This window comes from Salmo salar, chromosome ssa14 (assembly GCF_905237065.1).
Source record: "Salmo salar chromosome ssa14, Ssal_v3.1, whole genome shotgun sequence".
Taxonomy (NCBI): Eukaryota; Metazoa; Chordata; class Actinopteri; order Salmoniformes; family Salmonidae; genus Salmo; species Salmo salar.
The window spans coordinates 72,881,795-72,897,288 of NC_059455.1; the positions used below are offsets into that span (position 1 = coordinate 72,881,795).

General features: G+C 43.6%; 1 protein-coding gene across 1 annotated transcript in view; it reads left to right on the top strand.

The window, feature by feature from the left end:
* LOC106570259 (cAMP-dependent protein kinase inhibitor alpha) overlaps positions 1-12,706 on the top strand; it is a 32,120-nt gene extending 19,414 nt beyond the window's left edge. Inside the window, exons 2-3 of the mRNA XM_014142374.2 lie at positions 11,885-12,060; positions 12,269-12,706. Coding sequence (XP_013997849.1) covers positions 11,916-12,060; positions 12,269-12,351 — 228 coding nt within the window. The 5' untranslated portion in view covers positions 11,885-11,915 and the 3' untranslated portion in view covers positions 12,352-12,706. The remainder of the gene's footprint in view (positions 1-11,884; positions 12,061-12,268) is intronic.
* Positions 12,707-15,494: the final 2,788 nt, after the last annotated feature.

The following is a 15,494-nucleotide window of genomic DNA, read 5'->3' on the forward strand; positions in this document are numbered from 1 at the left end:
CCCCCGCCTCACCTTCTGAAACAACAGTACCTCCACCATCCCCAGGAGAAAAGAGCCAGACACGGCTTATTACAGCACAGCTCTACTAGACCAGGTCCATCACAACACAGCTCTACTAGACTAGGCCCATCACAACACAGCTCTACTAGACTAGGCCCATCACAACACAGCTCTACTAGACTAGGCCCATCACAACACAGCTCTACTAGACCCGGCCCATCACAACACAGCTCTACTAGACTAGGCCCATCACAACACAGCTCTACTAGACCAGGCCCATCACAACACAGCTCTACTAGACCAGGCCCATCACAACACAGCTCTACTAGACCAGACCCATCACAACACAGCTCTACTAGACCAGGCCCATCACAGCTCTACTAGACCAGGCCCATCACAACACAGATTTACCAGACCAGACCCGCCTCAGGACAGCACGACTAGACCCATCCCATCACAACACAGCTCTACTAGACCCGTCCCATCACACCACAGCTCTACTAGACCAGGCCCATCACACCACAGCTCTACTAGACCCATCCCATCACAACACAGCTCTACTAGACCCATCCCATCACACCACAGCTCTACTAGACCAGGCCCATCACAACACAGCTCTACTAGACCTGGCCCATCACAACACAGCTCTACTAGACCAGGCCCATCACACCACAGCTCTACTAGACCAGGCCCATCACACCACAGCTCTACTAGACCCGTCCCATCACAACACAGCTCTACTAGACCCGTCCCATCACACCACAGCTCTACTAGACCAGACCCATCACAACACAGCTCTACTAGACCCGGCCCATCACAACACAGCTCTACTAGACCAGGCCCATCACAACACAGCTCTACTGGACCAGGCCCATCACAACACAGCTCTACTAGACCAGGCCCATCACAACACAGCTCTACTGGACCAGGCCCATCACAACACAGCTCTACTGGACCAGGCCCATCACAACACAGCTCTACTGGACCAGGCCCATCACAACACAGCTCTACTGGACCAGGCCCATCACAACACAGCTCTACTGGACCAGGCCCATCACAACACAGCTCTACTGGACCAGGCCCATCACAACACAGCTCTACTGGACCAGGCCCATCACAACACAGCTCTACTGGACCAGGCCCATCACAACACAGCTCTACTGGACCAGGCCCATCACAACACAGCTCTACTGGACCAGGCCCATCACAACACAGCTCTACTGGACCTGGCCCATCACAACACAGCTCTACTGGACCAGGCCCATCACAACACAGCTCTACTGGACCAGGCCCATCACAACACAGCTCTACTGGACCAGGCCCATCACAACACAGCTCTACTGGACCAGGCCCATCACAACACAGCTCTACTGGACCAGGCCCATCACAACACAGCTCTACTGGACCAGGCCCATCACAACACAGCTCTACTGGACCAGGCCCATCACAACACAGCTCTACTGGACCTGGCCCATCACATCACAGCTCTACTAGACCAGGCCCATCACAACACAGCTCTGACCACTACTCCAGGTTGGGACAGAACACTGTCCTTCAGAGAAGTACACCACATGATGCAGTCCACACCATGTATCATTCAGATCATCAGCCTACATATGCTGAGGTAACCTCTGGCAAAAGACACCTAGAACAATCAGAGATAGGAGAGGTGCGCCAACTACTGCAACTAATATGCAGACCACTGAGCTAAGACAGACCCTTTAATTCACACACGCACACACACACAAAGGGTTGCAGATTGCATTGTACTTATTTTTTGTGCAATCTTATTCCATTCTTATTAATTTGTTTACACCTATTAATTTTATTGGCACCGGTATTATAATAATAATTATATGTCATTGTGTGTGTGTATGTATGTATGTATGTATGCAGCCTTCCCTGTAGCTCAGTTGGTAGAGCATGGTGATTGCAACGCCAGGGTTGTGGGTTCGATTCCCACGGGGGGCCAGCACAGAAAAAAAGAGCTGGATAAGAGCGTCTGCTAAATGACTAAAATGTAAAAAAAAAAATGTAAATGTATGTATGTGTATATATAATGTCCCTCAGGCTATAGAGAAAGTTTACTACCATCAATCAAACATAAAAATGTTAAACGGGGCCGAGACTCAGGTGGAATCATCATTTGGCATAAGCAGGACTTAGCACTGAATGAAATGTAAAAAGGTACCAGTCATATTGGGCTAAAACTTAACAAAGGTACAATCTATTGTGACAATGATGTATACATATGTGCAGCTTATGCTCCTCCTTCAGATTCATCATATTATGATGATCAGTTTTTTGACAATCTCCATACAGAAATCATTACATTTCAGGCAGAGGGTAAAGTGCTTCTTTGTGGAGATTTCAATGCAAGAACAGGTTCTGAGCCTGACTACACTGATGCGGGAGGTAACCAGAACACTGGTACCAACTGAGCCACAGCTTCCCTGTGGCTCAGTTGGTAGAGCATGGTGTTTGCAATGCCAGCATGGTGTGTGCAACGCCAGGGTTGTGGGTTCGATTCCCACGGGGGGCCAGCACAAAAAAAATGTATGAGATGTATGCATTCACTACTGTAAGTCGCTCTGGATAAGAGTGTCTGCTAAATGACTAAAATGTAAATGTCAAATATTTGGACACCCCTCCTTGTACAGTAGCCCTATTATAAATAATAGAAACAGTCCTGACCAAATGCTGAACAAAAATGGGAAGGAGTTAGTGCATCTCTGTCGAGCCTTAGGCCTGTACATGCTTAATGGAAGAATCAGAGGGGACTCTTTAGGTCAGTTTACTTACTGCTCACTGACATTGACCCCTCCTCCATTAGTGCATTCACTGTCAGACCACAGACACCATTGTCAGATCAACGTGTTTCTGAATAAATTAACCGGCAATACTCATTCAAAAAAACAGCCCAATAAACTCTACAACATAAACCAATCGTACAGATGGGCTCCAAACAGTGCAGAGAGAAACATTGAACTCAAATGAAATGATGAACTCTATAGAGTTTTTCAATAACTCACAATACCAAAAAAATAAAGATGGTGTTAATTCGGCTACTCAAAACATCAGCTGCATATTCCAAAAAGCAGCATCGAAAGCAAATTTGAGAAAGCCAAAGAAATGCAACATCAGAAACAAAAAACTAAATGTTTCTGACAAATGGTTTGATAATGAATGTAAAACAATTAGAAAACACCTAAGACAAATGTCAAATGAAAAACATAAGCTGCAAAACAACCCAGAGCTACGATATGAATACTTTGAAACTCTGAAACAATATAAACAAACACTGAAACGCAAGAAATTGAATTATACCAACAAGACACTTGATGAAATTGAAAACGCAATTGACCAAAATCAGTTCTGGGACATGTGGAACAATTTAAGCACAACAAAGCCACAGGAATTAGCCATACAAGATGTTGGAATTTGGAAAACTTATTTTGATAATCTATACAAAAACATCCCACAAAAAGACTTACAACAGAATCAATTAGAAATTAAAGAAAAATTGAACATCCTTGAATCAGTCAATAAAAACAACCAAAATCCATTAGATTACCCAATAACCCAACAAGAACTAAATGAAAAGCTCAAATATATTAAATCAAAGAAGGCTTGTGGTCTAGACAACATCAGAAAGTAAATGCTGAAAAACAACACACCTGAGTTGCAAAATGCTGTGCTTATATTGTTCAACATGGTTTTAACTTCTGGCTACTTCCCTGATGTCTGGAACCAGGGGCTCATCCATATCCACAAAAGTGGAGACAAATCAGACCCCAATAATTACAGGGGAATTTGCGTAAACAGTAACTTGGGAAAGGTTTTCTGTAGCATTTTGAATTCAAGAATTCAAACCTTTCTTCAAGAAAAAAAAATGTAATAAGTAAATGTCAAATTGGCTTTCTCCCTAACCATCGCACTACTGACCATATATACACCTTACACACACTAATTAATAAACACGTCCGCCAACAAAAAGATGGCAAAATCTTTGCTTGCTTTATTGACTTTAAAAAAGCATTTGATTCTATTTGGCACGAAGGGCTATTCTACAAAATTCTCCAAAGTGGGCTTGGTGGTAAGGTGTATGACTTAATAAAATGTATGTACACAGAAAACAAGTGTGCAATAAAAACCAAAGAACAGAATTCTTTTCACAACGTCGAGGTGTGAGACAAGGCTGCAGTTTAAGTCTAAATCTTTTCAACATTTATATCAATGAATTAGCAGACATGTTGGACCATTCTCCAGCCCCAGGACTCACAAAATTTGACACAGAGGTGAAATTCCTGCTATATGCTGATGACTTGGTACTTCTATCACCAACCAAAGAAGATCTTCAACAGAACATTAATATTCTAGAGCAATATTGCCATAATTGGGCCCTGGCAGTAAATTTCCAAACAACGAAAATCATGATTTTCCCCCCAAAAAATATGTCAGAAACACAAATATAAATTCACCCTGAACAACACCATAATTGAACACACAAAAAATTACACCTACCTTGGTCTGACCATATCTGCATCGGGAAACTTTAATATGGCAGTGAATGCACTCAAAGAAAAAGCCCGCAGAGCATTGTATGCAATAAAAATGAAATTATTCAAAATCAACATCCCAATTAGAATTTGGACCAAAATATTTGACAGTGTAATCCTACCAATAGCTCTTTACGGAAGTGAGGTTTGGGGGCCACTCAATAAACTGGAATTTAAAAGTCCAGAGAAATACACCAACTAATGCATGTAGGGCAGAATTGGGAAAAGATCATTAAAATTTTGGTCCAAAGTCCAAATTGAAGTCTGCAATTTAAAGCACTTCAAACCCAAGAGCTGAGCCCAGAAACGAGCCCTCTCAGTCAGCTGGTGTTGGACCTCACCAACCAAGCTGACACCAGCACTGCTTCAAAAGAAAGAATTCAAATAAACAAAATCATGAACCAGTCAATAGAAACTGGCAGACATAAAAAGACATGGCTACCCAAAGAGGAGCGTGTATGTGGTCACTGCACAACAGGGGAGGTAGAGACAGAGATGCACTTTCTCCTTTACTGTGATAAATATTCCTCACAAAGAGATTCATTATTCACAGAAATGACTACATTTATTCACAATTTGAACTTATTAAACCCAGAGGAAAAAGTAAAAATACTCATGGGCGAAGGAGCAATGGCTCCTCTTGCAGCCAAATATGTATTTGCCTGCCATAGCCTGAGGGACACTGAATAATAACATCTGCATAGTAAGCAGTAACTTACTTATTATTACTATTATTATTGTTGTTTATCATTCCAAATAGTAGTGGTATGGGTGGTAATGGTAATGATAGCAGTTTAGTGATGGTGGTAGTAGTAGTGGTAATGATGATAGTAGTTGTAGTACTGATGTAATGGTGAAGATGACCGTTATTTAGTTATAAGTTAGTTGTAGTTTAATTTTCCATATTTATATTTTTATATTTATTACATTACATTCTACTATTGACTGTTACCATTTTATTGTTATTATTTTTGTATTATTATTTACTGCCATTTTATATTATTATTTGTTATTGTTTATAATTGTATTACAATGTATATTGTATACATTGTTGCTTTGGCAATATTGACAATCTTTTTCATGCCAATAAAGCAGCTTGAATTTGAGAGAGGTGTGAAATGAAGTAGCGAGAGAGAGGTGTGAAATGAAGTAGCGAGAGAGAGGTGTGACGTGAAGTAGCGAGAGAGGGGTGTGAAGTGAAGTAGTGAGAGGTGTGAAGTGAATTAGCGAGAGAGAGGTGTGAAGTGAAGTAGCGAGAGAGAGGTGTGAAGTGAGGTAGCGAGAGAGGGGTGTGAAGTGAAGTAGTGAGAGAGGTGTGAAGTGAATTAGCGAGAGAGAGGTGTGAAGTCGAGAGATGTGTGAAGTGAAGTAGAGAGGGAGAGAGAGAGAGAGAACAACTGTTTACAAAGGGCCGTCTTGTGCATGCACACATCTCCTTACCCATGTCAGAACATTCAACTGCTGTGTCATTATGTTGACATGGTATGAGGACTTACTGATCCTCCCACCTTATGACAGTGTTTACCTGACACCAGTCAACATTTGACCGGCGAGGAGGTGTGTTTGGGTGTGTGATTGCATGAAAGGGTTGTGTGATACCAGGACACAGTGATTATGATGACGTCATATTGAAACTAGGCCACGACAAACCAGTGATGGATAGGAGGAGGAACCATTAGGCTTACACAAGTGCTCAGGGCTAACAGATGGCCAACCTGTGGCCCCTGTCCTTTAATGTGTGTGTGTGGCCCCTCAATATGGTTGTGGAGACAGGGATTGTACTGAAGAAGACTGGGTTATTTTAAGAGAACTGAATACTGACAGAGAAAGAGAAGAGGGAATGGTTCATTTGCTTGCCAGAGGTGGTTTTTCACCCGTTGCCATAGAAACAGCAGCTCAGTGTGTGTGTGTGTGTGTGTTTGTGTAGAAATGCATGTGCACATTGTGCAATTTTTTTTCTTCCTATCGCTGTGTGTGTCAGGATTGGGCTCAATTCAGAATTGAATTCTTGACTTTTTTCAAATTTAATTTTGAAGTAGTTAACAGGATACTGAATTGCAATTTAAAGGAAATTCAATTGAATTCAGTGAAATTAAATTAAAATGCCTCTGATTTCTTTATTAGGTGTTGTCTAAACAAACAGTTTATTAGGTACACCCATCTAGTACCAGGTCTGACCCCCCCCTTGCCTCCAGAACAGCTTGAATTCTACGGAGCATGGAAAGGTTGCTCAATTGTTATCAAGGGACCTAACGTGTGTCAGGAAAACATTCCCCACACCATTACACCACCGCCACCAGCCTGTACCGTTGACACCAGGTAGGATGGGGCCATGGACTCATGCTGCTTACGCCAGATCCTGACTCTGCCATCAGCATGACGCAACAGGAACCGGGATTCATCGGACCAGGATGTTTTTCCACTCCCCAATTGTCCAGTGTTGGTGATGGCGTGCCCACTGGAGCCGCTTCTTCTTGTTTTTAGCTGAATGGAACCCGGTGTGGTCGTCTGCTGCAATAGCCTATCCGTGTCAAGGACCGATGAGTTGCGTGTTCCGAGAGGCCGTTCTGCACACCACTGTTGTACTGCGTCGTTGTTTACCTGTTAGCTTGCATGATTTTTGCCATTCTCCTTCGACCTCCCATCAACGAGCTGTTTTCGCCCACAGGACTGAGGCTGACTGGATGTTATTTTGTTTGTCGCACCATTCTGAGTAACCCCTAGTCATGCATAAAAAGCCCAGGAGGCCAGATGTTTCTGGCATACTGGAACCGGTGCGCCTGCCACAGATGATCATACCATGCTCAAATTCGCTTGGGTCACTTGTATTCCCATTCTAACGTTCAATTGAACAGCAACTGAATGCCTGCTTTATATAGCAAGCCAAGGCCACGTGACTCACGTGCCTTTAGGAGCTAACCATTTTTGTGAATGGGTTGTGTACCTAATAAACTGGCTAATAAAAAGTTTACATCTTGAACATAAATTAAAAAAATAGAACAAACTCTTATTTTCAATCACAGTCTAGGAACAGTGGGTTAACTGCCTTGTTCAGGGGCAGAATGACAGATTTTTTTACTTGCAGCTCAGGGATTCGATCTTGCAACCTTTCGGTTACTAGTCCAACGCTCTAACCACTAGGCTACCCGTGTATACAGTGAGGGGAAAAAAGTATTTGATCCCCTGCTGATTTTGTACGTTTTCCCACTGACAAAGAAATTATCAGTCTATAATTTTAATGGTAGGTTTATTTGAACAGTGAGAGACAGAATAACAACAAAAAAATCCAGAAAAACGCATGTCAAAAATGTTATAAATCGATTTGCATTTTAATGAGGGAAATAAGTACACTGCTCAAAAAAATAAAGGGAACACTTAAACAACACAATGTAACTCCAAGTCAATCACACTTCTGTGAAATTAAACTGTCCACTAAGGAAGCAACACTGATTGACAATACATTTCACATGCTGTTGTGCAAATGGAATAGACAACAGGTGGAAATTATAGGCAATTAGACACCCCCAATAAAGGAGTGGTTCTGCAGGTGGGGACCACAGACCACTTCTCAGTTCCTATGCTTCCTGGCTGATGTTTTGGTCACTTTTGAATGCTGGCGGTGCTTTCACTCTAGTGGTAGCATGAGACGGAGTCTACAACCCACACAAGTGGCTCAGGTAGTGCAGCTCATCCAGGATGGCACATCAATGCGAGCTGTGGCAAGAAGGTTTGCTGTGTCCGTCAGCATAGTGTCCAGAGCATGGAGGCGCTACCAGGAGACAAGCCAGTACATCAGGAGACGTGGAGGAGGCCGTAGGAGGGCAACAACCCAGCAGCAGGACCACTACCTCCGCCTTTGTGCAAGGAGGAGCAAGAGGAGCACTGCCAGAGCCCTGCAAAATGACCTCCAGCAGGCCACAAATGTGCATGTGTCTGCTCAAACGGCCAGAAACAGACTCCATGAGGGTGGTATGAGGGCCTGACGTCCACAGGTGGGGGTTGTGCTTACAGCCCAACACCATGCAGGACGTTTGGCATTTGCCAGAGAACACCAAGATTGGCAAATTCGCCACTGGCGCCCTGTGCTCTTCACAGATGAAAGCAGGTTCACACTGAGCACGGAGTCTGGAGACGCCGTGGAGAACGTTCTGCTGCCTGCAACATCCTCCAGCATGACCGGTTTGGCGGTGGGTCAGTCATGGTGTGGGGTGGCATTTCGTTGGGGGGCCGCACAGCCCTCCATGTGCTCGCCAGAGGTAGCCTGACTGCCATTAGGTACCGAGATGAGATCCTCAGACCCCTTGTGAGACCATATGCTGGTGCGGTTGGCCCTGGGTTCCTCGTAATGCAAGACAATGCTAGACCTCATGTGGCTGGAGTGTGTCAGCAGTTCCTGCAAGAGGAAGGCATTGATGCTATGGACTGGCCCGCCCGTTCCCCAGACCCGAATCCAATTGAGCACATCTGGGACATCATGTCTCGCTCCATCCACCAACGCCACGTTGCACCACAGACTGTCCAGGAGTTGGCGGATGCTTTAGTCCAGGTCTGGGAGGAGATCCCTCAGGAGACCATCCGCCACCTCATCAGGAGCATGCCCAGCCATTGTAGGGAGGTCATACGGGCACGTGGAGGCCACACACACTACTGAGCCTCATTTTGACTTGTTTTAAGGACATTACATCAAAGTTGGATCAGCCTGAAGTGTGGTTTTCCACTTTAATTTTGAGTGTGACTCCAAATCCAGACCTCCATGGGTTGATAAATTGGATTTCCATTGATTATTTTTGCGTGATTTTGTTGTCAGCACATTCAACTATGTAAAGAAAAAAGTATTTAATAAGATTATTTATTTCATTCAGATCTAGGATGTGTTGTTTAAGTGTTCCCTTTATTTTTTTGAGCAGTATATTTGACCCCCTCTCAATCAGAAAGATTTCTGGCTCCCAGGTGTCTTTTATACAGGTAACGAGCTGAGATGCTCCTAATCTCAGTTTGTTACCTGTATAAAAGACACCCGTCCACAGAAGCAATCAATCAATCAGATTCCAAACTCTCCACCATGGCCAAGACCAAAGAGCTCTCCAAGGATGTCAGGGACAAGATTGGAGACCTACACAAGGCTGGAATGGGCTACAAGACCATCGCCAAGCAGCTTGGTGAGAAGGTGACAACAGTTGGTGTGATTATTCGCAAATGGAAGAAACACAAAAGAACTGTCAATCTCCCTCGGCCTGGGGCTCCATGCAAGATCTCACCTCGTGGAGTTGCAATGATCATGAGAACGGTGAGGAATCAGCCCAGAACTACACAGGGGATCTTGTCAATGATCTCAAGGCAGCTGGGACCATAGTCACCAAGAAAACAATTGGTAACATACTACGCCGTGAAGGACTGAAATCCTGCAGCGCCCGCAAGGTCCCCCTGCTCAAGAAAGCACATATACATGCCCGTCTGAAGTTTGCCAATGAACATCTGAATGATTCAGAGGACAACTGGGTGAAAGTGTTGTGGTCAGATGAGACCAAGATGGAGCTCTTTGGCATCAACTCAACTCGCCGTGTTTGGAGGAGGAATGCTGCCTATGACCCCAAGAACATCATCCCCACCGTCAAACATGGAGGTGGAAACATTATGCTTTGGGGGTGTTTTTCTGCTAAGGGGACAGGACAACTTCACCGCATCAAAGGGACGATGGACGGAGCCATGTACCGTCAAATCTTGGGTGAAAACCTCCTTCCCTCAGCCAGGGTATTGAAAATGGGTCGTGGATGGGTATTCCAGCATGACAATGACCCAAAACACATGACCAAGGCAACAAAGGAGTTGCTCAAGAAGAAGCACATTAAAGTCCTGGAGTGTCCTAGGCAGTCTCCAGACCTTAATCCCATAGAAAATCTGTGGAGGGAGCTGAAGGTTCGAGTTGCCAAACGTCAGCCTCGAAACCTTAATGACTTGGAGAAGATCTGCAAAGAGGAGTGGGACAAAATCCCTCCTGAGATGTCTGCAAACCTGGTGGCCAACTACAAGAAACGTCTGACCTATGTGATTGCCAACAAGGGTTTTGCCACCAAGTACTAAGTCATGTTTTGCAGAGGTGTCAAATATTTATTTCCCTCATTAAAATGCAAATCAATTTATAACATTTTTGACATGCGTTTTTCGGGATTTTTTGTTGTTATTCTGTCTCTCTCACTGTTCAAATAAACCTACCATTAAAATTATAGACTGATCATTTCTTTGTCAGTGGGCAAACGTACAAAATCAGCAGGGGATCAAATACTTTTTTCCCTCACTGTATATTGTATATACATGCATAAACAATAGATTTTCAGGACAAACTCTTAAAATGAATGATCAAGGAAAACAAAACCTGTATGTGAATATTCAAAGTTATTATATTTCATTAATTACTTAGATTTTGTTCAATGGGGGAATACTACATTTCCCAGAATGCAGTAGTTTTTCTCAAGTTGACCCTGAGGCCTTCAGAAATAAGTTAAACAAAAGAAATGGTTGAAAATATAATGGTATATTCTAAGCACTAAAGTTAAGAGTATATTAACGTTATTTCCAGAGAAAAGGGATATATTCTTTGGTATCTGGAAGTGTGACCTGTCAGATTCAATGAAACTTATGTTCTATGACTGAGTGTAACTTTATTTGAATTGCACTGAATTAAATTCTTCCTGATACTTGAATTCAAATTCTACGTCCTATGGTGTGGCCAATTAGAATTTCGACTCATGGGTTGAGTGGAAGTCAATTCTGAATTGAGTCCAACCCTGGTGTTTAGCTGTGTGCACCCCCGCAATAGCGTGAGACCGAGGATGTAATTCTGCCTGTCGCTTATGTAGCTTAGAGAATGCAAAACAGACTCCCCAACTACAGCGGTCACCATGAGAGCAGGCAAGCAGGCAGGCAGCCAGCCAGCCAGTATGTACAAAGAGGAGAAAGCTATTGTTTCCAGCCATGTCCCAGATGAAACTGACAAACGGATGATGTCCATCTGAGCTGCATGATGTCTGATGAAAACAGCCCTGTGCTAGCTGAGGTGGAACATTAGAAGATAAATGTCCTATGAGATGTGTTACCTGTTTTTTTGGGAGGGACAAAAATTGAAATGCTTGAGCGGTGCAAAAAAACAAGTGAGTAATCTGAGGTCTTCACAATATTACAAGGACTCCCTCCAGTGGACAAAAACGGCACTAGAAAATAGTTCATCCTGAAGAGTAGATATTTTTGGTGTGACTATATTATTTCTTTACCCTCTTTCTCTCTCTCTCTCCCTCTCCCTTCCTTCCCCCCCATTCCCCCTCTCCCAGGCAGCAGTAGCAGGGTTCTGATCCTGAGGAGATGACGGAGGTGGTAGAGCCCAAGCTGGACTTTGCATCCTCGGGTCGCTCGGGGAGAAGGAATGCCCTACCTGACATCCTGGGTTCACCGGCTGGGGTCAACCCCACTGACCTGCAACTCAAATTGTCCGAGCTCCACCTCACAGGTGGGTTAGCTTAACCTGTTTTTTGTGTTCTGTGTCTCTCTCGGTCTCGGTGTCTAATTTAGTAGATGTAGGCCTAAAACAAAATGATTTGCCCAGGGTTCCAGGTTTTGTTCACAAAATAGGATTTTAAACCCATGGGTCTTTCCTGGTGAAATTAGGTGAAAAATGCTAACTAACTGCAGTCCTGTGGGTTTGTCTCTCTGTCTAGATGGTCTGGGAGAAGCCCAGTCTCCCACGGCAGAGGAGGCCCCACCCCCTACAGAGAGCTCTGAGAGGAATGAGGGATCATAAGGCTGTTTACCTCCTGTGAAGCCGATGAGAACTGGAGAAGAGGGATGGATGGGTGGACCGATGAAGGAGAGTGATGGGCCTGTTTTGAACAGCAGCTGAGCTGCAGAGAGAAGGATGTTGATAGGATGGACAGGGAATGGTCTCTATCACCCAATCTGAAAAGACTCTTAAGAAAAGTGTTGGTGTGTGTGGGTGGAAAGATCACCTCTACTCCAACACACTGCCATGAGAAACAAAGGATGTATGCTGATTATATACTGTTGTACGCTACACATTTTTATGATTCAATCAAGACTCAAAACATTCAGCAACGGAGAAGTCGCAAGTGAAAAAATAAAAAATGTACAATATCCTACTGGTGTCTATTAGTTGGCCACTGATTCAACACAGCCAATCATGTGGGACTATGGGCGGATCCTAGTGGCCAATAGTGGTTCAGAGCTTTCTGATTGGTCTGGAAGGGAAAGTAATAATGTATTATAATGTACTGGATGTGTATGAAGAACGAGGTGAGTGAGTTAACTGTATAACAAGAGGCAGCTGGCTTCCTCTTTCGGTGTCTCACACAGACATTGATGTAATCATGAATTCACATCTGACACTTTAATACAGAGGGCAGTGTGGTATGTACCGCATATATGGGTTTTTAAATGTTGTTCGAATGGTTTTAATGACAACCAATGGGGCTGTAAAGCTAATGGATCGAGATGATTACTGTGATTGCGACCAGAAGTGTTGATGTGTTTATTTGCAAAGGTTAGCTAGATGCTAAAGCTAACATTATGAGTAGCCTGACAATCCAATCCCTATCTTTTAAAACATTCCTGAAATGAACCTAAAATGGTTTCTCACTGCCAACCATGTACTGTTAAAGCACTCCGACACTGTTGGCGCATTTCCATACAGGATTTACCTCAGTGTAGGCTCAGACTTTTCTGTTTCCATCTACGCGGGAACCCGTGTCTCACTGGGCCTTGGTTCTGGCGGACCAGGTCTCACTTGTGGCCAAAGCCAGGCCGCTGGAACTTCAGCTGGAAATTACATAACAAACTGTGAACTTTAACACCTTCTCACAAAGTAACTGTTTTGATTATGCAGAGGCTGTTGATTCTGCTCTTCACTGTCAGCCCTAGCTATGGAAACAATTTCCCCTACTATAACATAAGGGTGTGTACACTAGTGTAACGCTGGTGTAACAGTTGAAAAGCAGCATGTGAAAACTGCTGTTGTGTTCCTCTATCAGCTCAAGGCTGTCTTTCATTAAAATGATTTATATTTTTCCAGACTTCTCAGAAAATGTGCCTGGTAGCAGTTTACACAAGAAACCTGCTTTGTTGTGTTCTATGGGTGCGTTCGTAAATTCGCTCTGGTTATCTACTCCGATTTCAGAGCACTTTCGTCTGAGGGTGCCAGAGCGCAGAATAAGTGATTAATTTACGAATGCTCAACACCCGTTGAATATGGCCGGTGTCAGTAGACGTCGGCAAAAAAGCGTAGTTAAATTGTTGCCAGCAGCATAGTTACAGTCACCAACACTCTGGATGACATGAAAACAGCCTAACCAGCTCTGACCATTTTACTCACCCTAGCAGAGTGAGGTGTTCTCTCATTTTAGTCTGGAAGTAGTCAACGTTAGCCAGTTAGCTTGGGTGCTTGACTGCCGTTGTAAGGTCAGAATGCTCGGATCAACCCTCCTCCTCTGAATTTAGGAACGGACAATCTGACAACACTCTGAATTTAGGAACGCCCGAGCACACTCTAGATTGAATTTACCAACACCCCCTATATCGCTGAAGTACTTTTAAACAGTATTTGGGCTATTAACACGTAGAAGACATGTCTACCAGGTCTTTGATGATAAACTGTATAGAGAAATGTCACATTTATCACAACAGTACATATGTTACTGATGTACCGGCTCAAAGAGGAACACCACCCACACTCACAGCAAGGCCTTGGAGATGGAACGCTTGTGCACTTGCAGTGTGGTCAGCATATGCCTGTTGTCTGGGCATGGGAGCAAGCACCAAGCAACACCACCAACAAAGTGTTGCATCATGTATGGAGATGGCAGCATGCCTTCTGCCTCCTGCTGCTCCACTCAGACACAGACGGACAGCCCGGGCATTCACACAGGCCCATTTCTTTACCCCCCTCCCCCTCCCCCACTTTTTTTCTTGAAGCCCCTAGTATTATCTAAGTAATGGTAATTCTGCACAAAAACAACAATTTAGACAGGCCCATCTGGCATTTGCCTGAACTGCCCTATGGCCAGTCCGTGCCTGCACCTAGCAGCCTGTCTGAGAGTACTTGTATCTGTTCTATTTCACTCATCAACACATTAATAGAGCTGTGAGAAGGGAGATATGCATGATCACGATAGACTAATGATATGAACACTCAGGACCAGATGCACGGTGAACAGAAGGACAGCCATATACAGTACTTAGTAATTAATGCCAATATATACTGTTTAACATTACAGGATGCCAATTATTACACTGTTGTATATATTGTGATATTACATGAGGAAGAGTATGTTCACTATATATACATGTGTTCATATAGTGAATATACATTCACGATACAATACAAGAGAATGAACATTGTATTATCAATTGTCTTTTTATGAAATGTTTGGGCTGTGTGTATCTTTGTATGGTTTTGTCTGAAATGCAAGCAACTGATGCTCATATTTGTGATGTACTTATTACTGGAGTCATTCATGTAATAACTCAAGGTAAATGCTCATTCTATGGGGAGGAAAAATCAGAGGTGTGTCTCGTAGTGTACTCTGTTCTCAGTTGTGGTATGTGCAGTATATTTTATTTAGCATAATTCCACATGTCGATTCTTTCAGGTGGGTAGGCAACATGATATAATAAATCCACAAAGCTTCACATAGATAATTGGTGTTTGCTGTTTTTCTTCTAAGACAGAGGTGGTTCTACAACTTCCGTATTGGAATACCTCAGTCCTGCTGCGAACACAGGAGTGACATTATGTTTTGCATATTGTAAAGTACACTACATGACCAAAAGTATGTGGACACCTGCTCTTTGAAAAACTCATTTCAAAATCATGGGCATTAATATGGAGTTGGTCCCCTAGTATGATGTAGGGATAAGATTTCCCTTCACTGG